General features: G+C 34.7%; 1 protein-coding gene across 2 annotated transcripts; it reads right to left on the reverse strand.

Annotated features, from left to right (window-relative positions):
• Positions 1–605: 605 nt before the first annotated feature.
• On the reverse strand, positions 606–26,921 carry LOC146133110 (vacuolar protein sorting-associated protein 4B-like). 2 transcript variants are annotated; one of them, XM_083397576.1, is made up of 14 exons: positions 26,823–26,921; positions 23,511–23,551; positions 23,229–23,340; positions 22,998–23,157; positions 17,643–17,704; positions 12,178–12,297; positions 11,837–11,874; positions 10,622–10,740; positions 9,811–9,959; positions 8,404–8,485; positions 8,130–8,261; positions 1,982–2,069; positions 1,778–1,918; positions 606–1,301 (listed from the first exon to the last, which is right to left on the reverse strand). In XM_083397576.1, the coding sequence occupies exons 2-14, from the start codon at positions 23,532–23,534 to the stop codon at positions 1,200–1,202; spliced, it is 1,329 nt and encodes a 442-aa protein (XP_083253702.1). In that variant the 5' UTR covers positions 23,535–23,551; positions 26,823–26,921; the 3' UTR covers positions 606–1,199. The 2 variants fall into 2 exon arrangements, with proteins under 2 accessions (XP_083253702.1, XP_083253703.1); XM_083397577.1 differs by having other exon boundaries at positions 26,858–26,904.
• Positions 26,922–27,139: the final 218 nt, after the last annotated feature.

The raw sequence follows: 27,139 nt of genomic DNA on the forward strand, positions 1-27,139 counted from the left end.
TGCATAGTAGATTTCATATTAAACAAGGGCATTTTAAAGAAGCTTACACCATATAAACTTTGAAAAACCTAAAATAACGGTTCACTCTTATAATTGGGAGTGTATAGTACAGTGCAAACACCAGCATTAACTTCCAGTAGGACTTTAAAAGTAAAAAATCTTTCCGATACGTCTGACGTCAATATATTTAAAAACATGTTTTGCGTGCGACTACAGCGGTTAAATTTAGAGAGTACTAACCTAATAATCGATCTAATAGTGCTAGATTCAGCAACTTAGCCATTGAAAACATTTGCGACTTTATCTGATTCGTTCCGCTCTCCCCTAGCAAAAAAATATCCCATTGGTAAGTTGAATTTACTTGACTAACACGTTTACATTCTTTGGTTAGCTGTTGAATTGCTTGTTTAGAAACCCTGCACCTTCGCCCTGTCAGTGTGCCTCGTGATTTAATTTCATTTTTCGCCATGTTTCAACTTCTACCTTCAAGTAGAAGTTCAATGTTTTGCGAACTAAAGGCAGAATACTTGTTCAAATAAACATAGGGTATACTGAATCAATCGGCGAAATCAACCATTTCCAAAAAACAACGTTTATTGTTTGGCTTCTCAAAAAAGTATTTGCGACACTGATTCTAAAATATAAGATAACAGAAAAACGAGAACGAAATATTTAATACCGTTTATTCAAGATAAAGTTAAATTGAAGTAGTTGGGAACAACGTGGATAGAACATTAACAAATTACAAAGGAATAACAAATAAACTTGTTAATCTATAAGTAACCTTTCGTTTAAATCCACAGGTTCAACATGGAAGATATTTACAAAGAAATCTTTTCTTTAACTATAAATGGAAACAATCAGATTAAAAATGTTGTGTGACATTGCATTTAACTGCGGGGCGCAGTAAATAAACATTTTTATATACATAATATTGCCAGAAAACAAACGTTCGCTAAAAATAAATTTAACAATAGGTGGACTTAACTGCAAACGTAAGCCGATATGAAAAACAAAAAAATCGCAAAGTTTTGGTGAGCTCTATCGAAATTGCGCGATCAAACCAAAAAACAATATTTCGTCGGTAAATTTTATAAGGTTGCTGGCTTTTCGCTTCTAAAGACATTTGCTTGTGAAACGTCGTAACCCCAACATGAAATAAGTGCACCGAACGAGCGGGAAATTTATTAGCCTACAACTTATCCCTCCATTCCAAAGTCTTTGGTAAATTGTTCAAACTGTTCCAAATCCTTTTCATTAACAGTGGGTCTTGTGTTTTCTTTAGCTCTCAGCATGTCGTTCTAAAAAAAATAATTTATTTTATTCTTGTTCAAAATTATTATACACTTTTGTTTTTAAAACACTATTGTTTATAGCTGATAAAATAATAATAATATTATTATTTATTTGGGTAATATGGGGATCCAAGTCTGTTCCGACATTTCTAGTTGTAAGGTTATAAAATTACATTTGTAGTTTTGCTTGAACCAGTGTATAATAAATCTACCGGAGGAATAAATGTAAGCGAAAGACAACTGTTTGAAAAACAAATGACTTGTGCTTTTTACCTATTTTTTATTAAACAGTCTAAATATTTAGATATTGTAATATAGAATTTATTTAAAAAACCAACATAAAATATAAAACATTTTTCCCAATTTGTTCAAAATGTGATTTATGTGTTTTCACATAAAATAAATTATGTCAAGCGAAATATACTATTTTCTTGCAATTATCGATATTATAGTTATCAAAAGAAGTGGTTTAACATATTTACAATGTCAACGACAGGCTCCTTCAGTTTATCGCCATCAACATCAAGCCAGGACATTTCAATGGCTTTAGGGTCGCCTGGAGAGCAAGGAGTCAGAAGGTCATCGACAATTACATTGGGATCTTCGTTTGATGGACCTCTTACCTATTGTTAAAACACTCTGGATTGTTAAATATAAATTCATTAATAAAAACAAATGAATAACACCTTTTTAAAATGGGTTGCTTTTTGTACTTTTCTGACAGGTTCCATTAAAGCATCTCTGACAACCACGCTTACATCTGCACCAGAATATCTACACAAAAAACACTAAGATTAGTAAGTAAATAATACTTTTTAAAGAACATAAAAAAAATTAAAAAAAAACGGACAAAAAGTCATGATAAGTACGTACTAACACAGATATCATTATTTTCGAACACAAAGAAAAACAAATAATTCATTCATCCATTCTGTTTTTTAATTGGAATCAATTAAGATCAATTAAGAAGTGCACTACCAATTTTAATAAATTTACATTATATTTTTATGCAAATGACTTGACTTTCTACGAAAAAAAACCCTGAGAAAACTCGCCGTTTTAATCAGACCTGGAAAAAGTTGCCATTTTGTATTTTCAAAATGGCCACCAGGGTTATTTCACGTCAATTCACCAGGCCACATAACAAATGGTATCAGATTCACGAAATTATTAATAAATAGCGCATAAGACGTCTCTTCGAAAAAAAATTACTATACTCTTTTTTGTCAAGTTACTTTTGTTGTTATTGATGCGTAACTGCAAAGGTGAAATCTGATATTATGTCAGTTTCTCGCATTTTCTATTTGATATAACTGTAAATGAGTTCAGATAAGTTGGAAATAAACACCAAACGGTATGCATTTAAATTTGGAGTGGAATTTTATTGTTTTTCATTTTACTAGTTGTTTAATGTTAACAACATAGTTTAAGAAATCATATAAACGGAAAATAAACTTCCTTAACTTTTATTCGGCAACCTATATTTTAATTTAGCAGAAAATTGCCTTGGTGGAAAACCTTATACTTACACTACAACATGGTTTATTAATTGAAAGTTTGGCCTTTGTTTAGGTGTTTTTAGGGATATTTGTACTATATGAGCAACACTAGCTACAGGAGTATTATTAAAAACGCCATGATATTACGGCCAAAGACACAATAGAACGAAATGCAATAGTATCTGTGACGGGGGAAGATCTAAACTCGTTGGAATACAACCCAAAACTGCCCTATTAGGGCTGTTTGGGTGTTATTTATATGGACTTAATAAATGCGTTATAATCAAGCGGTTCTGTTCGACGACATATTGAATTATAACATTGCAAAGCTTTTGCACAACTGTGATTCATAAGATCAAAGTAAGAGTAAAGCATTTGGAATTACTAAAACAGGGAAAATCACAAAAAGCAAAGAGACAAAATGCCTCACAGTTCTGCAAGGGAACCGACGAGCAGCTTACATTTGAACAAAGCATTGTAAAAAATAACGATGAATGTTGATTTAGGTTTCATGGCATAGTTTGCAAAGCATGCCATACACTCAGCCTATACGGTTACGCCAGACCTCCGCCACCTTTTCGCCGCTACACATGTGTTTGCGTCGGTCTACTGTACGAATTGATAAACGTGTGCCTAAAAATGTGAGAAGGCTGCAATTTATCGACTTTATTTAGTGCTTTTAATTGCTTTTAGTTTTAATTTAATTTGTTGAAATTGGTGTAACTGCAATGTCAGGATAAAACTAAATTCGGCATAAGGCCAAAATTAGACTAACTTATCACAGTTTGGCCTTATTCCGTCAAATATATTGTTGCGTAATTGGTTTTATTGTGTCATGACTCGTACTATTATGGCGTTATTGTAAATATATGTTTCAATTAAGACAGTTTACAGCAAAATCGAATTATAGATTTCCAAATAAATCTAATTAATATGATGCCCCACTTAAAAGATTTCCCAAACTATGCTGAAAACATTAGACAATAAACAGCTAGTACCATTAAATAAATAACAAATTCCGTTGTAACCTCACTGCACTACCCGGCTACATAAAAAGCAAGCCCTTTCAATGTGTCGCCACAGCGACAGGCCTTATCTAAACTTGCCACTCGCGTATGTACAAGTAGGCGTAACCATGGCGGTAAAACTTCAAATTATATTGGTACCAATTACTAGAAAAAAACTGCAGAATAGGATACAAATCCCTTTTGGATTGGAATCAAAGGATTAACAATTTTTTGGTGATATTTGTAGTTAGATTTCGCCGGTTGTATGAAGCGTGCAATGACTCTGCCCGTTACAACTACGACAGCAAAGCGCTCCTTTTTTTGAAACCTTTTTTACACGTGGCTAATAAAAACGTTCAATAGAGCGACATGCGGCGAAGAACGCTTGACCGGCTTAACGCTAATATACGAACACCGGAAAATGAAATACTCCGTTGATGATAATTTTCAGGATTTCATATCAAAAAAATTTGGAGTAAAATTAATTTAGTTTAAATGCGCATTACTGGAGCTTACACGCCTGTTTTTTACGTCGTTAAGAAGTCTTTTCGTTTCACCAAAAAATATCTTTTTGTTATCAGACCTGTTTGAGATTACTGGAGTCGGTGACAGGCGAACTGTTAATTACAACAACAATAACGAGTGGTGATTAGGCGGCGGCGATAAGCACCGACGTCCGACGTGTTTCGTATGCCAGGTGCAATGTTTCCTATATAACATAGTTTACTGATATACAAGGGAGTGTCAAGACACCTAGACTTCGCCCCCACGCTACGCCCCTGCATTCAGAATCCTTTGATTTTGCGACACTCCTTGTCAGCTTTACGTTTCATAGCAAAATTATTATGGTAAACTGATAAAAATTTTAACCCAAAACAAAGAATCTAAAAACACAAAGAAAACAAAGAACTAAAGAATACGTAACAATCACTATAAATTGACGTAGTAAGCAAAAAGTGGGGGATTGTGGCAAAATGTGGCCGCGGGCCACATTATCATGTAAAATCGGAAACTCTCTGCGGGCCGCTCAAAATCCCGTCGCGGGCCGGATCCGGCCCGCGGGCCGTATGTTGCCCGCCCCTGGTATAAAGCAATAAGCCTAAAAATCGCTATTAAAAACATTGGCCCGCAAGATAAAAAAAATAGTTTTTGGCCCACAAGGTAAAAAAATAGTTTTTGGCCTGCGATGAAAAGATGTTGGACCACGCTGATTTAGAAAATTCAGAGGGACAAAAGTTGTGATGAGGAGTAAAAATATTTCTCGGTAATAAACTTGTTGGCTTAACTTGGTGGTTGTAGTGATGGTAAAAATCACTACAATACTGCTATAGTATTGCTTGCAAGATGTGCATGGTTTTGCAAAAAATCTTATTGATAGTCAAAAAATAATTTATTCGGTTTTACAAACCATTGTAATTGAGCCAAAACGTTCGTATATTTATTTAAAGTTAAAATCAAGGTTTATTTTTAACTTCAATTGCATTATGATAGTGTGTTTAGTATTTGACCAATATTTGACCAATTTGACGAGTATTTGACCGGTCAATTTTTTGACCGGATTTTATTTGACCGGTCAAATGCCCAATCCTAATAAAAACCCTTTCTTTCCTGACAAAGTAAAAAATAGGGATATTCTATATCAGTGCATGTCAACCTTTTTCGGAGTGGTACACCCTTTTTACACTTACTCAAAACTTATAATACACCCTAGTCCACACAATACACCAAATCTGTAGTAATCCTAATCGGAATACAGATAACCAGGGCTGCAAGTATAGGAAATACGTAGCACATCTTTATACAAATACAAAATTTTAACAGTAAAAAAAAGCAAGTCATTTAATGCGAGCGTTGCTGATGTTGAATTTTGGTTTTAATTTTAACAAGAGCAGAAAGTACTTGATTGCAAAGGTATGTCATGAGCATGCAAACAAGGATGGAAATCGTTTTTTTTTTAAGCGGGCGGGATTTTTCTTTGGCATACCGGCATTTCTTCTAAATTCTTGCAAGTTTTTATTATTACATTTCCCAAAATAAAAAAATGTTATAAAACTATATGTCCATAATATTTATATATTTTGAATTATGTTTTCCGTTTGTCTGCGACGCACTTAGCTGCCTTCCACGGCGAACGGTATAGAAGCGCTGATGTATTTCAAAAGACAGCCACAAAACGTAAACAAACCGGACGCATAAAGATTATACGCGCGAAGCGATAACATTTTTCGCACTAACGCGGTTTAAATGGTGAAAAATTATTGAAATGCTCGTGTCTAGTTTGTTAAATAGGCGGCAGGCCGAATGAATTACATTGGCGGGCCATAGGTTGCCGACCCTTGTGCTATCAGATAGCTAGTCATCGGCCTATTGTCATGCGTTATCTGGTACACCCCTGTCCCCTGTACATCCCATCTAAGTGGTACACCCTGTAAATATTATGGTACACCCTGGGGTGTACGATACACCCGATTGAAAAGCACTGCTCTATATCCTGGTTTATATCAAGTTAATTCTTCAGGTGTTTAATCGTTAGTACTAGTCGATGAGAGGAATTGTAAAGCCTATAGTTTTCCAAACATGACTACTCACGTAAGTTTAAGAAATACCAACTTTTTGCTAAAAGTAAAACAATTAAACCTAACGAAGTGTACTGTCTTGGGGAGTAAAACAAGCGCATAAAAAAGAAGAACCTTGTATAATAAAGTAAAGGACATGCTGAGTTTAAACTTTACGATATATAAAAAACGTTTTTTATATGCAGTTTAAACTAACATATTTTTATTTAACTTGTCTGTTAGTAGCACTAACAGTAACATATTTTTATTTAACTTGTCTGTTAGTAGCACTAACAGTATTTTAATAAAAGTAAAATCAAAAATAATACAGTCGTAACACAAGGTCTTAAGCGGTGGTCAAAATAAAAAAAACAAGTGTCTGATTTAAAGATGTATTCGCCATGGAAAAATAGCATCCATTCCAAATTCTGCTCACATATAGATTAAAAATAGGTTGAGGAGTAAACCCGGATAATTAAAACATTCAAGATTTTTAGGTCTATTAAGGTGTACTGTACACCATCAAAATAAACTGAAAACTAAGTTTCGTTTTGTACTTTTTGTGTAGCAATCGTCTATATCGGTCATGTTCAAATGGCGGATCGCGATCCGGTTCCAGATCTTTTCAGCGTTTTGTGCGGATCTTCTAACGCAGTCTTGAAAAAATAAACTTTCTACAGTGTTTTCGTGTGAATACCAATTGTCAGTGTTGATGAATTTTGCAAAAAAATCAAGCATAGAACGAGACTCTCAAATGCTAATCTATGTGAGCGTTTGAGGATATCAGTTTGCGACAGAAAGCCCAATTTGATGCTATTGTAAGACCTAAGGTTTAAAACATGGGTCGGCAACCTACAGCCCCCCGGCCGGATGCGCCCCGCTAATGTAATTCATTCCGCCCGCCGCCTCTTTGACAAACTAGATACGTCCATTTCAAATACTTTTTGACTGTTTTAACTACGTAAGTTTGAAAAATTTCCCCGCTTCGCGCGAATAATCTTTCTACGTCCGGCTTGTTTACGTTTTGATGCGGTCTTTTGAACTAGATCAGCGCTTGGTTACCGTTAATGGAAAACGCATTCAAAAATATTATGCATATCTTTTTTAACATTTTATATTTTCGACAATGTACGAAATGCCGGTATACCAAAAAAAAATCGCGCTCGCTTCGCTCGCCACGTGCGCCATTAAAAAAAGATTAACTATTAAAGTTATCGCGTTTCTTCAAAGAAGTTTTATTACACTTTTCATTAGTAGTATGGATGACGAAGTTTGGGCTCGAATTTTAAACCAAACAACGCCTTTTCTCTCAATTGTGCCAACACTTTACTGCCTCCTTAAATGTAATTATCGTTTTAAAAGAAAAAAAAAGATCCGAGGTCCGCCTGTTAAAAGTTGTTCTAACATTTTAATAACACAATTCTGAGTTAAAATTTTGTGTGGCCCACAATGACCTTTCTGATTTTGGTGTTGGCCCGCGACTAGAAAAAGGTTGCCGACCCCTGGTCTAAACCAACTCATCATTTTTTCTCACTGAAACAATCTTGGTGCTGTAGCACACTTCACTTTTGACTTTTACAAAGTTATCAATATGTTGTAGGTACCTTTACATAAATAAAGCACCATAAAAATTAAAGCGTGTCCAATATGTTTACTATTCGTATTTGGTGGATCATCATGTTGTCAGGTTGGACTGTGGGGATCATATGGCAGAAATCATTTGAACACCCCTGGTCTATATTATATGTAGTTTTTCGGTTAAATAAATTTTACCCAGCAGTTATTGATCCCAAATGTTGAAGATCTCGATCAGTAAGGCTGGTTTTTGTTTCACCAAGGTGGAGACTAAACATAGTTGTCCGAGCAGCAGCTTCTGGCAGTGGAATGTAGATTCTTCTCTCAAACCTAAAGACAGTATTTATTTCTTGAAATAATTTAAATAAAAACTGGTTACAGAACCACAGATTCATAATTAATGGACTGAATAAGGTTGACATCTGACAAATATAAGACAAAATGTATGCTGTTTTTGATTATGCCATGTTACCTTCTTCGGATAGCTGAGTCAAGTTGCCAAGGAATATTTGTGGCTCCCAAAACTAGAACATTTTCATTATTTGATCCAACCCCTGCAAACAAGCACAAACATTTAAATTATTTTCTGTATTAGTATTTTTTTAGCTTAAAATTTAGATTGGAGAAAACTTTTTTAGAGTTAAAATTTACCCCAGACCCATTGAAATTTTTTTTTTAAATCATACCATAAAGTTGAATACAAATATTGCGTTTTACGTTAAAACTGCTATTAATTTTTAAAGTAACCATGTGACTAACTCAGTGTTTCTCAACCTTTTTTACTTGGGGGTGCAACTAGAGACATATGAAAACGTGGCGGCGCACCTTGCGAGCGAAGCAAGTGCCAAATTTTTGAGGTGTACCGGTATTTGTTTTAAATTGCTTGCAATTTTCCATTATATAGCTTTTAGTTGCAAATCTTTAAAAGGACTCCAGCCCTAAAACCAAAATTGGAACAACATCAACTTCGGAATAAAAGACAGTTAGGAATAAGGCGTAAATAGGTATAATACCTTATAGTCGTAATAATGACGAAATCGGAATTAGACCTAAATGGACCAAATAAGGCCTATACAACCTTTAGCGTAATTCCAAATCCAACCCATAACTATCACTAACTCTCCTAATATTTTCAACCCTAACCAAATTGCTAACATCACCCATCAGCCAAAGCAGGTGCAAAAAGTCTATGGCCAAAATTGCGGCGCCCAAATGTCGACAGCAAACGGCCAATGCCAGACAGGTGGCCGCCAATCATCCTATACCCTTTTCCCACAGTCTTATGCGTTATTTTGTTCATTCAAGTCTTATTCAGATTATTTTGGACTTATTTCAACATGTTTAGGTATTATCTAGACCAGTGGTTCTCAACCGCCGGTCCGCGGACCGGTGTCGGTCCGCGTCAACTTTCCTGCCGGTCCGCCAAATATATTACAATCTTAAATCTCAACTACAAAATGCAAGATGCTGAAGGCTTGTCCACCAAATTTAGAACTTCGCCAGCTTCGTAATTTGCAACATTGTGACGTAACAAAGAGTTAATGGTCTACTTTGGACTTTATCGTACTACACAATGCAAGTGTTGTGCCCAACTGTTTAAAAGAAGGCTACAGATCGTTTTAAGTCTTAAATTTTAGGACCAGTTGTACGTGAAAAACTTCAATAGAACCACGTATAACACGGATGATATCAAAGAGACAGCAGCAAATTGCTCATTGAATTTAAGTTTTCATTGTTTGCTTTTAAGTTATACTTTTGTCATATTTGCATTTTGGGTTGATTTTGATTTTTGAAGGTTGAGAAGCGCTGGACTAACTAGATACAGTATACCTGTGTATACAGAGTGTTTTGGTTGTTTTAAATTTAGAAAGCATAAAACCTTGCATTTGAACAAGGAATTCAGTTTTGACCCTTCTTGATGCTTCACTTTCATTATCACTACGTGAACCACAAAGGGAATCAACTTCATCAATGAAAATGATGGAAGGACGGTTCTCTCGAGCCATTTCAAAAAGAGTTTTTACCATTCTGCAGAAAATAATAAAAAAGGCCATTATAAAATTCTAAAAATATAGGTTACATGTTTGATATTACAATAAAGTTTGCACTTCCAAGCCGGGCTAGTGTCCACTGAACAGCATGCAATAACCATCGCCAAAAATTGTCAGCACAAGGTCTGTGAATTTTTTTCCCACAAACTCATCTTACCAAGGATTTAATTTTATTTATTTTGGTGCGTTTACACTGTTATTGTGTGACAAGCCTCGATTATTAACCACAAGATTGAATTTGTAGGATTTTTTAATGTGTGCAATTCACTGGTACAATTATTTTTTTGTAGTTCCAATAGTAGTTTGGTTTAAGCATAGTTCAACTCAGATCACAAATTCTGTCCAGTAGGTGTGATACCAACAACCAATTTTACTGAAGGGTTGGGTGAGTGGGTGTTAATCAGCCCTTGCACCAATAGAACTCTATTTGCATCGGCGAGCAAGCAAGTGCAAACTTACAATCTTGAACCAGTAAAAACAACTAAATGCAATATGTAAAAAAATACAATGACTAAAAACACAAGATTGGCATTTGCCTTCCTGTGGGATCTGAAACAAATCAAGCGTTTGTTTATTGACCTACCTAACGTTGGTTAAATGTAGTAAATTAGATTAAAATCATAATTTATTCAAACTCACTTTTCACTTTCACCAAGCCATTTTGAGACTAAGTCAGATGAGGAAACAGACAAAAATGTTGAATTGTTGGCCTCTGTAGCAACAGCTTTAGCTAGGTAGGACTTTCCCGTTCCTGGAGGCTGTAATTAGCATGTTAAAAAGGTTATAATTCTTAAAATTGTAAATACTGTTATTCTGTTTAGAATCCAAGAAAATCTAGTAGAGACATTGGACCACAAATATTTCTAAGAAGGACAATGATTTATAACAGGGGTGGGCAACCTTTTTAACACAAGGACCAGTTACAAAATGTAATGCTTACAGGAGGGCTGCACATCAAATTAACACTAATTCCTATTTTCAGCTTTTTTTTTTACAGTTTTGTCAGTGCTGTCTACTTGTGATCGGAAAATAACTTTTTTTACAATTCCAATGACGCCTTTCTCAAGCGGATCGGCTCAGTACAATTTAACTAACAGCCTTAATTCAAAACCAGCTGTTAAACATAACATCTCAGTCATATTGCGTGGCAAATGTCTGTTACACCCTGGCCGTAGCATACTAGACAAGTGTAATTGTTGCAAAGCAATTCTTTATCATAACACCGTGAGACAAGTAAAACTTTATGAATGAAGATTGCTTTGTAATAGATCGAGTTCAACTGCATTAGTGTAACCAGGTAGCCTATGGGTTACTTCGCAAACAGGAAACTGAAAGAGCAAAAGTCCCAACATGGTGCACACTCAAATATATTTACGGAAAAATAGCTGGAAGAAGGTGAAGGGCCGCACAAAAAACGGAAAAGGGCCGATGCGACCAGCGGGCCGCATGTTGTACCAGTAAACTTATTAAGCAATAATAGTAGAAAAGCATTTTTAGTCACTTTTCTGTTTATGGTATAGCTAATGAGACAAAATCACCTTACAACAACATCATTATATGCTTTGCCATTATTAGGCATTGATAAAACAATATTGAGCGAGTCATGTAACACTAGATGCAAAAATTTTACAATTTTTCTGTGCCTATAAAAGTGTTTATAATGCAAAAGTAACATTTCATTCCAAGGTGGGTTGCCTGAAATGTAATTGTCTCTAAATGCAATAGTGACAACACTAATTAGATTCAATGTTCTGGATTTTGTTTCCTAAATTTAGAACCTACTATTCTAGAATACCCAGGTTAGAGGTATTTTACTTTAATATTTCTGAGTTAAAACAAAACAACATGTCTTACGCCGTAAAGAAGTATTCCCCTCCACGGTGTTCGTTTGCCTGAAACGTAGAACAAATACATAAATATATAGAGTGTGTAGGTATTTGTATTTTTATGTGTAGGTCAACAATATTACTTCCTATATAATTATTATATAAGTGATACATGTAAATAGTCTAACTAATGTATAAACATCTCTATTTTGGGACTATGCATGAACAAAAGTGTCCAGCTTTTCTAATGGTAAAAATGATAAATGTTTATGAAAAATATTTAAATCATAAATATAGGGACTTCGCATGAATTAATATTTACACAACTGTGCAAGTGACAAATCAAAAGACAGAACACTTCTAACATACCAGTGAAAAGTTTAGGAAATTTGATTGGTAGAATAACAGCTTCTTTAAGCGACTCTTTAGCATCATGAAGACCAGCAACATCATTCCACTTTACGTTGGGTGTTTCAACAACAATTGCACCTAGAAGAGACAATTAGAAAACTGACAATGTAACAACTCTCAGTGTCTATATATATATATATATATATATAAAATAATATTTTTTTGAAAAAGCAAATTTATTAAAACACTGATAAAATAAATGTATAAGCCAAACAGACAAGTCTACAGAGAGGCTTACCGTAATCAGTCAGCCTGATCAGGAGGTTTAAGCAAGGCAAGGCTAGAAAAACAACTATCCTGTTGTGAGGTTCGAACTTACAACTTCTGGTCATAACGGGACCAACACTATACAAACTGAGCTACGCAGGCTCAGAAGTGAGCGAGTCACAAAACAACCATAGCACCATTCCTGCTGCATTGTGCTCGTACATAGAACATCAATCGAAGGGGATCAACAGGTCGTATTTAAGAAATTGAAGAGCTGCATGTACAGTACATAATGTGTATTTTGTGATCAAGCCCTTCTGGATTCGTACTGACCAACAATAAGATCACCCATAAATTTTTATGGGTGTTTAAATATTTTATATGCATGCCATTATCATTGGCCAGTACAACTCCAGAAGGGCTTATCACAGAATAACCATTGTGTATATGCATGTTTCAGTAAGCAAAATATAATCAGATTTTTTTTATAGAGCGGCTAGATCGTACCAAGATACAAGAGGGCTTTGGTTCTAAATCTTTGGAAACCTGTCGAACCCCTATATTATTCTGCAAGCTTTCGCGGAACCCTAAATTTTCGCTCAGCTTTTGTTCTTTCTCCTAGCAGCTGAAACTGGGCATAATCAAATATAAACTTGCATTTATATAGGTTAAAGTGGCCAAACTTTCAATTTATAATGTTACATAACACCTGTGCGCATAAACAAGATTTAAATTTAGCTTGAAATAGCAGTATGTATGTTTCAGAGGATATTCTTGCCAAACCCTTGAAACAGGGGGTTCCGCTCAAGCCCTGGTTAAAAACCACTGTAATAGGGGGTTAAAACCTTGAAAGGGAAGATGGCGTATACTCTATAGTAGGGTTGTATAAATCCTGCCACCAATGAGAGCACTATTAAAATAAGTCAGTGTTTCTCAACCTATGGGTGGGTCATCGAAAGATGTAGTTTTATTTCGATTTATTAAGATTGGTTCTGAACAAGGAACTTATTTCTTATGTTTTGTTTACTTTTCAGTGATGAGAATTTAATCACCAAGGCTGCGGTGTTTATATTTCAGTAAAAAAGGTTGAGAAACACTAAATTAAGTAATCCCACACTCCCTCACTTAACATACTATTAAGAAGACTACTATTATAAAAATAAAAAAATAGTTTATTATTGGGTAGCACTTGATTGCTATCAGGGAAATTAAGGCAATTAAGACAAGAAAAAAACGCTTTCTGCAATTACCAATGCAGGCAACTTAAAAACAGCAGTAACAAAAACCGCATGAAAGATGCCATTGTTGTCCTAAAGAAACTAAATCAAAACCCAACAGATTGAATGTATTAAAGCAGCAAATTTCCTGGAAATGAGCAAGTTAAAGTGTGGTGATAAAAATATTGTAAAACTTATGTCTCAGAAAGGAGGCTTCAAACATCAAAACTAATCTGAAGCCATATGATCATGAACCACACATTCTGATTAAACAGGTAAAGAAAATCCAGGTCTAAATTAAAATTGAAAAACACCTGGTTTTGATGCCATACTGCAAAACTAAAGTGACCAGACAAGCCGGACTTAAGCTGATGCACAAACTAAGCAATCTAGTTTGGTTAACCAAAGAATGGCAAGAAGACTGACTAAATTAATGTCTGAAATTGAACAAAAAACGTTGACACCTGAAAATGTTAAAATAATCGATACCTTTCACGATACTTCTCATCTAACATGCCAGTAAAATTCTGCTGTACATCACAATGGAGAGATTACATAAATTCAAAAAATATGGGTATAGAAAGGGAAGAGGATGCTGTGATATGATTGTAAACCACCGCTGAATCATTAAAAAGTTTGGCAAAAGCAAACAACAACTCTCATCTGCTGTGTGCCAGAGCTTGTGACACTGTCATGCAATTTAAAGAAAATGGGCTTATCAACGCTTATTATCAATTGATGTTTGTTGTATCAGCACCAATCAGTGTCAGTCTGGAATAATTCGGATACTCAGACTGGTTTGATATACAACAATAAGATTGTCTTGGCCAGTGGTTCTCAACAAACTTTGGAAAATCCCATGACATTACGAAACAAACTAAGATATGACTTGAACACACTAAGCTTCAGCATTGCGCTTTCTGGACATTGATACAGCAGGATAATTAAAAATCATTAGTTTTGAGCTTTGGTGGTGCAGACGTCTGCCAAATGATAAATGGCAACACTATACCACAAACACCAGTGTATTGGAGAAGTGCATAAACCCCAAAAGCCAAATAAATATTATTTTACAAAGGAAACTTTCATACTTCTGCCATATTACTCAACAAAACCAGTAATAATTGGACAAAATATTGCATGAAAGGACAAAATAGTTCATGTTTTTGGTTGGACGACTGACACCCTAAGGACTAAAAAGGAAGAACAAGTAAAAATTGTGGAAAATTGGCAAATGGAGGGAGGCTATTGTTAGTTGGCTTTACAAAGGTTAGACGAGATGACCATGATTGTCTGTAGTGTCTGCAGTGCTTAAGATGCTTTTAAATGCATCATTAAGACCACCCCCCAAACTTAGTTGTAGGAATGAAAAGCATGAAATAAAGAATAATGCTGCCATTGATTGTGCTATGTCTGCCAGAAGACCTGGAAGTGTGGTTATCTCTTTATGAATTTACACTAGAAGAAAAACCAGCTCTTTGAAGCAGCTACGAGGTAGCATATAAAATTAAGGAATCGGTAAAAGCTGCCTACTTTGCAGATGAAATAATTAAGCCCTGTGCAGAAAAAATGGTTTAAATATTGATCATACAAGGTGCAAAACCAAAATCCAACAAATTCCGCTGACAAATTGATGACATGAATTAAAGTGTGTACCAGCCAGTTTGCTCTGAAATCATGAAAGTACAGTCCAAGCTAGCATCCAACAAAATGAGTTTAGCGGCACAGCTCTTTTTTTTAAAATGGTCTGTTTGACAAAAGAAAAATGGAACATTTAATCTCCTTCATGTTAGATCAGGGGCGGGCAATTTATCTGGTCGGTGGGCCAGATATGGGAAAATAAAGTAATTGGCGCCGGATTTACTACTGCCATAGCCTGCATGTTTTGTCTCATAATGGCGGTTAATGTAGTACTTTTTAATCACGGCAACACTTTCATTGCACATCAAACATACTGCTTTCTTCTGGACTTAACAAATAAACTAAGTACAAAACTTACTAACCGAAAATCAGTTTGTTTGGATGTTATAAGATAAATGTATTTCTCTACTAAAAAACATCATCAGTAGCGAAATCAATTTATCTTATAACATCCGAACATTTTTTATCAATGTGCAACCAGAAGCCTTTATTTTCACCATTCGGATTCAGGCACATTATGTTATTCAAAAGAAAATTCTGATTCTGGCCGACTCGAGTGGTAAAGTCAAATGGGCATCCAATCCTTGTTAAATTCGCGACACTCCTTATCAAACTTACGTTTCTGGGCAATTCCATGAAAAAATATTTCTTGTAAATTCTAAATACAATTTTAACCCAAAACAAAGAATCTACAAACACAAAGAAAACAAAAACTATAACTAACAATCATTATATATTGCCTTGTAAGCAAGTAGTGGGGGATTGTGGCAGAATATGGCGGCGGGCCACATTATTATGTGTCCCGGGCAGGACCTGGTCTGTGTAATATATTAATCCCCTTTATAGGTTGTTAAACTGTTACACTTTGGTGTCAGTGAAATAAGCAATGCTTAAACAAATTATGTTGTATTTTTAGTTTTATTATGCAAATTGTATGGATCTTTGTTTCATGTGGATCCATCTGCTTTAGAAAGCTTTTTGATGCGCTCATGTAGAGAAGCTCAAATGGAAATTTTTTTAGTGCTAATGTTTCCAGGGAGACAAAGTGAATTTTTTTTAGTTATGTATCCAATAAATCTATTGACCAGCTTGTTGCAGCGAGGTTAAAATTTTTGCCAAAACGGTAAAGGCTCAATTTTGAAGTCTTAAATTAACAACAATTTTGCAGCATTTTTACCAACTCATTTAAAGATTGCTGAACCAGATGAAATCGCTGTTAAAACCAAGACAAGTCAAGGAGCCACCTTTGATAGATCACAAAAGTAAAAAAGACTTTGGATCTGTTTGTCAATGAGCAGCCAAACTGGGGAATGTAATATCAAAATTTTTGATAAGTTTACAAAATATGTTTATTACTCATTACCATAATTTCAAATTATCACCTTCTGCTAAATGAATACCAAATGCAGAGAAATTGGCAAAACCCAAAGTTTTGAATGCAATAAAAGTGTGATTTAGTAACAAAGTAATGGCCTCAGCTTTTACTTCTACTCCTGAGATTTATATTCACTTCAGCAAAAAGACCTAAGACAGTGGTTCCCAAACTTTTTTGGCTTGCGCCATACTAAAAAATCCTAAATATTTCACGGCACACTTTTAACAGAACAACAGTAGAGTCACTTCACAATCGCCCCTTTAACACACGACAAACTATATGTAAATGTCTTAGTATGATTAATTTGTGATGAGTAGTGCATATTTAAGTCTAAAATACTTGCATGTATGCTTATTGGTTATACCGATAACTTAATTTCCCAAACTACAAAAGTTTTGCAGCACACTTGACAATCTCTCTAGTGTGCCGTGGCAAGCAGATTAGGAATCACTGGCCTAAGACATAATGATCAGTCAATTCAAAACTACCAATCTTTGCTACGCTGGATGTTCTGATCTAACTTGGAATGGTCTTAATGTATGAAGTGACATTTACTTGATTCAGTTCAAAACAAGCTAAATATACAAAATCTTATTGATGGAACAAACAAGCTTTACACTGACTACAACGATGATTCAAGTCAAATGACTGATTCAGTAAATTGAATTTAGAATGAAAGTTCATTTATTCTTCGGCTTTCCATTAATGGATTTATTTGTTATTAACATGGAGAAATAAAACAGGTGGTTACAAGATAAACAAAATGCTAGGTATTTTTAATATAAACATGGTAGCCAACTAACAAAAAAAGGGTGGCAACCACTGCATTAGACAAGAGGTAACAGCAATTAATTGTTCACCCAAAAAATGCATAAAGTCTTTCTGAATGAGCAGGTTTTCAACAAACACTATAAATGTTTCACTACAGAAAAAGTGCAGTATTGACCAGGAATCGCAATATTTACCAGAAATGAAATACTAACCAGCAATCTGATTTCTATATTTTTTCTTTTCAGGGTCATCTTCCTCATCTTCTTCATCAGCTCTACAGTAACAAAAATACCCTTTAATAGGTTTTTTATTAGGAAAGTAAAATAAAAATGGTATTTTACATCTATTCAGAATGCTACCTTGCAAATATTACAAATTTTACTGAATTTCGTTATTATATGAAAATTTTTCAATACTTCTGTTTAACCTGAGCAAATTTAAATAGTCATCTATTAGATAAAAACATAAAGCAAATTGATTAGTACAAGGTTGTTCCTAAGCAAAAATTTATACTCGCCAGGCGGGCGAGCGGCTATCAATCAGCACTCGCCCAGACGAAATAACACTCGCCAAATTTGTTGGGACGCCGTCTGCAAATTTCCGTCCTAGCGCGGTCATTTCGTGGGTTATCGTTAACCTGTCTTATGGTTTCCATAGGTAAACATTACTTTTTATCAAAGTCTGGTCGTTTATTTCCATGCATGGATGAAATTAATGACCCATAAAGCAGTTTCCGCTTAAAACAATGTTTTTCAGCGAAATATTTTTTACAATCTTTGGTAAAGAAAATAACACACAATTTATTAGCCACGCCTGCCTGTTTTTGCGCACTCTTTTTTTCGTTTTCTGCTTTGTCTGCGCTTAAAGGACGTTTCTTTTTTTGCGCATTTGCGCAAAATTTTGGGCACTTGTGCACTTTTTTTCACGGAAGTGCGCAAGCAAAAAAAAATTAAAAGTTGTTTTTTTACTTAAATTTGACCTCCAGTCGTCTCCTGAAGCCCACATTATCACTATTTTACAAAGATTATTACATATAATACCCCATTTTTGCTTCACAAAAGTTTCGAAAAAGTGCCCAAATTAGTTTTAGTCGAGCTACGTATGGACACAGAAAAGTGCCCAAATTAGTTTTATCCGAGCTATGTACGGACAAAAAAGTGCCCAAATTAGTTTTATTTAAGCTACGTATGGACAAAAAAGTGCCCAAATTAATTTTATACGAGCTACGCCCGGAACAAAAAGTGCCCAAATCAGTTTTATTTAAGCTACGTATGGACAAAAGAGTGCCCAAATTAGTTTTATTGGAGCTACGCACGGACCAAAAAGTACCCAAATAAGTTTTATTTAAGCTAGGTATTGACCAAAAAGTGCCTACATTAGTTTTGTTTGAGCTTTGCACAACCAAAAAAGTGCCCAAATTAATATTTTTTTAGCTAGGTACCGAACAAAAAGTGCTCAAATTAGTTTTGTTTGAGCTATATACGTAACAAAAAGTGCCCCAATTAGTTTTATTTGAGCTACATACAACCAAAAAAGGGCCTAAATTAGTTTTTTTCAAGCTATGTACGACAAAAAGTGCCCAAATTAGTTTTTTTCAAGCTACGTATGGAATAAAAAGTGCCCAAATTAGTTTTATTTAAGCTACGTACGACCAAACAAGTGCCCAAATTAATTTTATTTGAGCTCGTACGGACAAAAAAGTGCCCAAATTAGTTTTATCCGAGCTACGCACAGACAAAAAAGTGCTTAAATTAGTTTATTCGTGCGACGTACGGAACAAAAAGTGCCCAAAATAGTTTTATTTGAGCTACGTACAACCAAAAAAGTGCCCAAATTAGTTTTATTTGAGCTACATACGACAAAAAAATGCCTAAATTAGTTTTACTCGAGCTAGGTACGGAACAAAAAGTGCTCAAAATAGTTTTGTTTGAGCTACATACGGAACAAAAAGTGCTCAAATCAGTTTTATTTAAGCTATGTACGGACAAAAAAGTGCCCAAATTAGTTTTATTTGTGCTACGTACGGAACAAAAAGGGCCCAAAATAGTTTTATTTGTGCTACGTACGACCAAAAAAGTCCCAAAATTAGTTTTATTTAAGCTACGTACGACTAAAAAGTGCCCAAATTAGTTTTATTTGAGCTATGTACGACCAAAAAAGTGCCTAAATTAGTTTTACTCGAGGCGAAATAGGGAACAAAAAGTGCCCAAAATAGTTTTATTCAAGCTACGTACGGAACAAAAAGTGCTTAAATCAGTTTTATTTAAGCTACGTACGGACAAAAAAGTGCCCAAATTAGTTTTATTCGAGCTATGTAAGGAACAAAAAGTGCCCAAATTAATTTTATTTAAGCTACGTACGGTTAAAAAAGTGCACAAATTAGTTTTGTTCGAGCTACGTACGGACAAAAAGGTGTCCAAATTAGTTTTATCCTAGCTACGTTCGGACAAAAAGTGCCCAAATTAGTTTTATTTAAGCTGCCACGGTTAAAAAAGTGCACAAATTAGTTTTATTCGAGCTACACATGACCAAAAAAGTGTCCTAATTAGTTGCTTTGAGATATACGTGCGAAAAAAGTGGTTCTTAACTAGGGCGCTCACACCCATTGGAGCGCCGGCAAATTCTCAGGGCGTCGCAAGTTCTGAATAAATATTTTATATTTTGTGCAGTAATTTTTATGATTACATGTTACGCCTGGTATGATTTCTGCCTATATTCTGTGTCTTATGTTTTACTTTGAAATTACACGCATGTGTAGTTTCAGCCGATCTGTCAGAAATTTAAAAGGTCTACGACAATTAGGGCATCCATAAGCAGGAGAGTCTGACTTTTAGACCTTGAGGTAGCGGCAATTTGCACTAATTGGATCTTTAGGTAAACTCCCGGCAGATATAAATAAAAAATATTGGTTAAAAAAACTTACAAAAATCTATGAGATAGATTTAATAATACTTGACCCACCCGAACCCAAAAGATAACCAGTTCCCTAACTCAAATAATGTGCGTGAATTTAATAATTATTTAAATGCTGGGAAAAAGCCCAAACTCGGGTGGGCATAAGATAATTTCTAGTCCAGGTTATATAGGATTGTTATGTCACACATTGATGTATTCGGACCGAAAGTGTTTATATTATTACTAAATCAATGCACATTATTTGGGTTAGGGTGCTCGTTAGTGTTTGGGCTCGGCTGGCAGGTAGCATATTTGTTAAGTCAAATTAGTACATTGTCCCAAGACTTTAAAGTCTAAAAGTCAGACTTTTCCATCTTTTGGATGCCCTAATAGCCGTATACCTTTACTTAAAACTGCACTAATTCCTGACGGATCGGGTGGTAGTTTAGTAACTGAAAATTTGATTCGTGGTTTTGTGATTGGCAAGTTTTTGAACTATTAATTTTGATTGGTGTCTCTAATAGGCTCACTCAACTCATATTTAAATCTTTTACGACGGATTTGGGCTTACTTTGGCTAAACAAGGTAGTGCAGTTGATTGGAATCTAAGTTTTGCATAGACGTTAGACACCAGGCCATGGTTCTCAGTAACTGGAATTTTTTTGCGATATGCGCGAATCTTTCGTTTTACAACTTTATTTTATTCCTAATTTGGAGATATTTTTAGCTCCAAGGTATCTGTGTTTTGCACTGTATGTTTTGTGTTATAGGAAAGTACTTGCTTTATATAAAAACCCTGGCGTCGTAATAGCTTTAAACTTTTTCAAACATAATTATTACAATTACCTGCGATATGCTTTTATTTGCAAAAATGAACTTTTCATGCTGTTTTTTAATGCTTTAAAGGTTGGGACTTTTCGAAGATAAAACTCTTAAGCTCATTTTTTGGTAAAACATTGTACAATGCAAATTACAACATACCCCGAAAAAGCAAAGTTGCGTGTTGTGTCAACAAAAGGAGTAGGTTAAATTGATGTCAATATGAGCAGGAAAGACGTAAAGGCCAAATTTGTTTCTAATCAAAGTTATCACTTAAAAAAAAAAATGCTTAACCCGTTTAAAAGTTAAAAATACTACTGCTAAAACCGCTGCACTATGCGCGATAATTACCTCGACCATTAAGCGGTTACGCCGAGCTACGCTTGACTAAGTCCAAGCAAAATCACATCTCAAGCGAGCGCAATTCTCCAAATAAAGAAACTCATTTTTATGTCTGGGAGAAATTAATTAAGATTATTGTGGCTCCCCTCCACTGCAACGAAAGCATCCGTTCGACAAAGCTAGCAAAAAATAATTACAGATTATATAACTACCGAACTAATTATTATTAAGGACTTGTGGTAAATTGGCAACGTCGCGGATATTAACAGACTGAAAATAGTGAAGACCAAAAAAAAGGCCTCCCGCGTATCCAATTTGGGCACTTTTTTGTCACTTATTTTCGGCTTTTTGGGCACCTGCGCACATGGTAAAAAATTAGCGGGAACACTGCTAGTGTTACTTGTTGAAGAGCAAAGAATGACAAAATAATTGTAAATTTACAACTAAACCATTCATCCGAACCATATGCCAGAGGTTCTGTGCTGCGGGACGCCCTATAGTGGGTCGTTTAAATTTTCCAAGGGCGTCCGCAATCGCGCGATTCGTATCTTAACATAATTGTGTAATAAAAAATTTACAGACAGTTATTTTAAGCTTTGACATGATTGACCGCTATGAACTTTAAGAGATTGCAACAACATACTTACATAGACTAATTGCTAATTCTCAGCTGTAGTTACATAAGTAGGCAAAATATTTTCAAATATCGTAGTGTTCACTGGACCGTTTCGGACCCTCAAAACATAAAAAAAACACTGCTTACAAATATTATTACAAGACATTTGCAGTTTAACTTATTTTTACCAAAAACTGCATCAATTGCTCTTAATTTTCTAATACAATCAATTAAATAAATACAAAAAAGTAGAATTCTACTCCTGGGTACATCGCAAGTCCAATAAACTTGTCCAAAGGCGTCAACAACTGGGTTAAACATTTAAAAATTAACAATGTTCAAGTTAAACGAAAAACCTTATAACTATTTGCCACTGCAGTAATGACGTATTTTGATTGTTTGCAGTTCAACGATTTTTTTTAGTCTTTATTACGAGCTTCGAACTGTCGTTATTACGAGGTTCGAAACGTGACTTCAATTAACCTTATTATTTATATGTAGTGTTGAGTGTCTTTGCGCCTTAGTGTTTAGGGAAATAACTGGCGCTAAGTAATATTTCGCTTAGTAGTGGTGCTTAACACAAGTTGTCCTACACCAACTAATTGAATTTCTCGCTGAAGCCACTCGCCAGTCGGGCAAGTTGGGGTCAATCAGCACTCGCCTGGAGCGATTTGTACTCGCATTGGCGAGCGGGCGAGTCCTTAAGCCCAACCCTGTAGTATAAACTATTTATTGCGCATTTAAGCAAACAAACAGTACTTGACCGTAATTGTCATTTGTACAATGTAATGGTATCACCATGACACTTTGCATTTAGTCAGCTGTCTTATGGATGCTGCTGTTTGTACTTGTCAAAGTAGAGAACATTACAAACATGACAAAATACACAACTCACGATCCATCAGCTTTTACTTCTTTCTTTTTGTTCCCCTTTCCCTTTGAGTCAGCGTTAGCTTGTTTATTTAAGTACTTTTTAAGTTGCTCAGCTCGATCTAAATATCCTTTGCACTTCATTCTAATGCTATTTTTGACTGATGGATTGTCTTTTGCTTCATCTGAAATGTTGAGTAGTTTTTATTAAATTTTAATTCTCAACTTTTGGCATGCAAAATCTATATTTCCATACATTTGACTACATGGAGAAAGTGCTCCACAGCTTGTTCATAAAGTTTGAAAGCCTCTTCATAGTTTTTGTTTGTATCTTCATAGGAGGCTTTTTTTACAAGATCAATAGCTTTCTAAAAATATCAAAAAATTACTTAATTATATACATTGTGTATTTATATATATACATATAGATGTAGAGAATAAGATACATGGTGTATCATAAAGCACAGGCAGAAATCATACAATTTTACTTTAATAAATTTGTTTAAAAGTTATAAAACTAGAATGAATTATTTCTTACTTCAAGAGTTGAACCAGATGCCATGATTATAATTTTCTAAGCTGTAAAACCAAGAAACAAATTTATATTAGGCTTCACACAACAGCTAAATGATTTAAAGAAATTAAAAAAACACTTTTAGCTTGTAATTTAGTATTTTTCAATACTTTTTTCAAAAATATAAAGAAATCAAGACAAGTAAGAAAGTTGGGTTGGTACCTTAAACCAGTACAGAACAAAATTGTTTTCTATAACTCTTCTTGTATATCCGTGTAATGAAATTTCGCATAAAAGTAAAATGTGCATTCCGCTACTAGTGTAACATAAAGGAAAATCAAGGTGCATATTCAACTTTTGGGGTGAAGGTTTGGGGTCGAAATAGATGCCAACTTTCATTTTTCACAGGGGTGATCACAATTTTCTGCTAAATGTTATGTCACAAAATGGCTGCTGATTAGTTATTTTTATATGCGGAGGAAAATATGAAGTGGCGCATCTAAGATTTTTGTTTGTCGGGTTAATCAGAAAATTTGGATATAACATCACGAGCTGTATTACAACGATAGCATTTATGTTGTTTAGGTTTGTAAAACAGTTCCATTAAAAGGAGACTTGATGCTTTGGAAACCTAAAAAGACTAGCAATATTGATTCTATTGGTCAATGGTGGATACAGGTTTGTGCAATTTTTCGGACTTTCTTTGGTTAAATAGTTAAACCAAGTGTAAGTGATTATTTTTGAAAAGATAATTTGGTTACAACAAACAGTTATATTTTATATATTTTTGTCATTACAATGGCCAGGTATTAACATTGCATGAGCAGTGTTCTTTTGAACAATATTGAACAATTTAATGAATCACTTTGTTTTGGTGCAAAAATATTTCCTGCACAAAATAGCACTTACTGTTCAACATCTTAACAGCCTGCCATAATTTTATACCTTTGGCAATTTTATTTTACCCTTCAACGAAAATCAATATCATTTTCCTTACACAGAATTTCTTTCGACGTAAAATTAACTATTTTAAGAAAGTAACAGCGATACAACACATAGGGCAACAGCAGCATAATTTGTCTGTCTTTTTTAAACATATTTACCGGACTTAATATATCTGGTGCCTAGAAAGCCTTCATGAATAGTTCACAAACTGCGAAAAGAAGTTCGGCGAAATAAAAAGTGGCGCATACAATTTCAGCTAACTATGAACATTGTTGGCAAGCAGTTTTAATATGAGGCGGGATAAAACATTTAAATGTGACAGTTATGGACCGCCGAACTGACATTATACATAAATTTCTCAATCCTAGGGTTGCAACCAAACTATGGGTCGACGTTTGATTGTCAGGTCACGGACTGAAGTAGTTAACATGGGTATTAGTTAGATTTATTGAAATTGGTTCTAAGCAAGATTGCTCTAAGAAAATTGCAGCAGCAATACCGAAAGATGGCTCATTTTCACTAAACTAGAATTTAATATTATCATTGTTTTTAAGGTGTTGTGTATCAAGCTTATGAAACATCTAGTGAAGAAAATTGGGTTGTCAAAGCTTCACAGTTACATTTTCACTTAGTATTTGGGTCTCTTAGAAAAAAGGTTGAGAAACACTGCATAAATAGAACGCCTAGACACGGGGTTGGCAACCTTTTTGCAGTCCAAGCAAAAGCCAAACAAAAAGATCTCAGCAGGCCGTAGTAAAATATATTTAAAGTTTGGTGTTAAAATGTGTAGTTTATTATAATAACTGCAAGAGTTGGCCTAGGATAACTACATTTTAGAATAATGCAGATCAATAAAATTATAGCTCAACTGTCATTTTCAATGTTCACAGTGAAAAGGTGTAACAAAAACACTTAAGGGTAATTGTTTAACTATTTTATGGTATAATTTGAGTAGGGCTTTTAACGGCGCTCTTTCACTATTGTACGTGAAAAGTTATGCAAAAAAAAATAATAATAATACCGCATACCACAACGCATATTGTTTGGGTTAGGGTGTGGGTTAGCGTTTGGGTGAGGGTGGGTCAAGTAATATTATGTTTATTATTATTAATAACTTGACCCACCCTCAACCAAACGCTAACCCGCACACTAACCCAAATAAAAATTTTTTTTTTTATTAATTTTTACGTACGATAGTGAAAGAGCGCCCTTTTAACTCTAGGTGTAATATTCATATTTAAAAGACACAATAAATTTATATGAAGCGCAATAAAATGCATTGAGATACACTAATTTGGTTAAACTTCCATTTTTTTGAATAGCTTCAGGGTATGCACAGTGCAGTTAGGCTGAAAAGATTCCCTTAAATGTAAACATAAGAAATGGTCAAATGTAATTTGCCTGAAGCGCAAAAAAAAAATTGCATTACTTCAGGCCTAGTTTGGGCGCTAGTCCAGGAGTCCTACCACAATTATTAAATCAACGCACAATATTTTGGTTAGGATGCAAGTTAGCGTTTGAGTGTGGGTGGGTCAAGTATTATTATATTCATTATTTAATAATAATACTTGCCCACCCTAACCCAAATAATGTGCATTGTGATAGGATTCTAGACCAGTGCCTAAGTTTGTTATCGAGGTCAGGTGGGGAGCCGGATAGTTTACATTAGCGGGCCTTGCACACCTCTGGTCTAGATGTATAATACAAAAAGCCAAAATGCCCAACTATTCATGGAAAATAATGCTCAAAGACTTGCCTAATTTAGTTGTAATGGTACTTTATTTAAGGCAGCACAAATTTAGAAATAACTCCGCAAAATCAAATAGCGCCCTTTACTACATCTCACAATTTTAAGATGAAATAACATTCGTTTTGCGCTGTATTTCAACAGTTGACAACTCTATTTAACAGGACGAAAAATCAATTTTCGGCACTGGTCTAGAATCCTACCACATTAATTTTTACAGTAACAAAAACGAGTTGTCAAATTTAAAATTTCCAAAAAGGCATAAATATGTAATAATAAATATAATAATATTACTTGACCCACCCAAACGCACCCTAACTCAAATATTGTAAGCAATATAAAGCAGCGGACGAAAATGTGGTAGAATTCTAGAAATCCTACCACAACGAAACACCATTTGGGTTAGGGTACAGGTTAGCGTTTGGGTTAAGGTGGGTCAAGTATTATTATTAAATAAAGAATATAATAATACTTGACCCACCCACACCCAAACGCTAACCCGCATCCTAACTCAAATTTTGTGCATTGATTTAAGAACTGTGGTAGGATTACTGTGGTAGGATTCTAGACCAGCGCCGACCAGCGTTCAATTTACTTACAATAAACTTAATACCGTACTCGTAAAAATATTAAAAGTTTAAGACCTTAACTTATTCTTTTATGTTCCTTCGAGACTCACCCAGGTATGAAATCACAAGAGTATGACATATAATGACGACTTAGTGTTTATTTATTGTGAACCGATTTACTCAACAATATTTATTAAATCGTAGTGAATTGCAGGACAGAAGGACATCTACGGCTACGCCTACTGTATTAAATTCCAATGAAAAGCACTAAAAAGTAAACATCGCAATCAAAAAGCATAATTCTTACTATCTTAAACGTTTTGTGAATATGAGTAGTGATTTACATCCAACAAAGTAATATGATATAGTAATATGGGTTGTTTTTAAAACTA

Source organism: Ascidiella aspersa, chromosome 9, assembly GCF_963924565.1.
Source record: "Ascidiella aspersa chromosome 9, kaAscAspe10.2, whole genome shotgun sequence".
NCBI lineage: Eukaryota > Metazoa > Chordata > Ascidiacea > Phlebobranchia > Ascidiidae > Ascidiella > Ascidiella aspersa.

What these genes read in the sequence shown, in the direction of transcription:
- LOC146133110 (XM_083397576.1), bottom strand. Translation starts at nt 23,534, where the DNA reads ATGGCATCTGGTTCAACTCTTGAA. An exon ending in CATCTGGTTCAACTCTTGAA is followed by an intron (nt 23,341 to 23,510) that starts GTAAGAAATAAT and finishes TGATATTTTTAG; the next exon opens with AAAGCTATTGATCTTGTAAA. An exon ending in ATATAGAAATCAGATTGCTG is followed by an intron (nt 12,298 to 17,642) that starts GTTAGTATTTCA and finishes TGTCTCTTCTAG; the next exon opens with GTGCAATTGTTGTTGAAACA.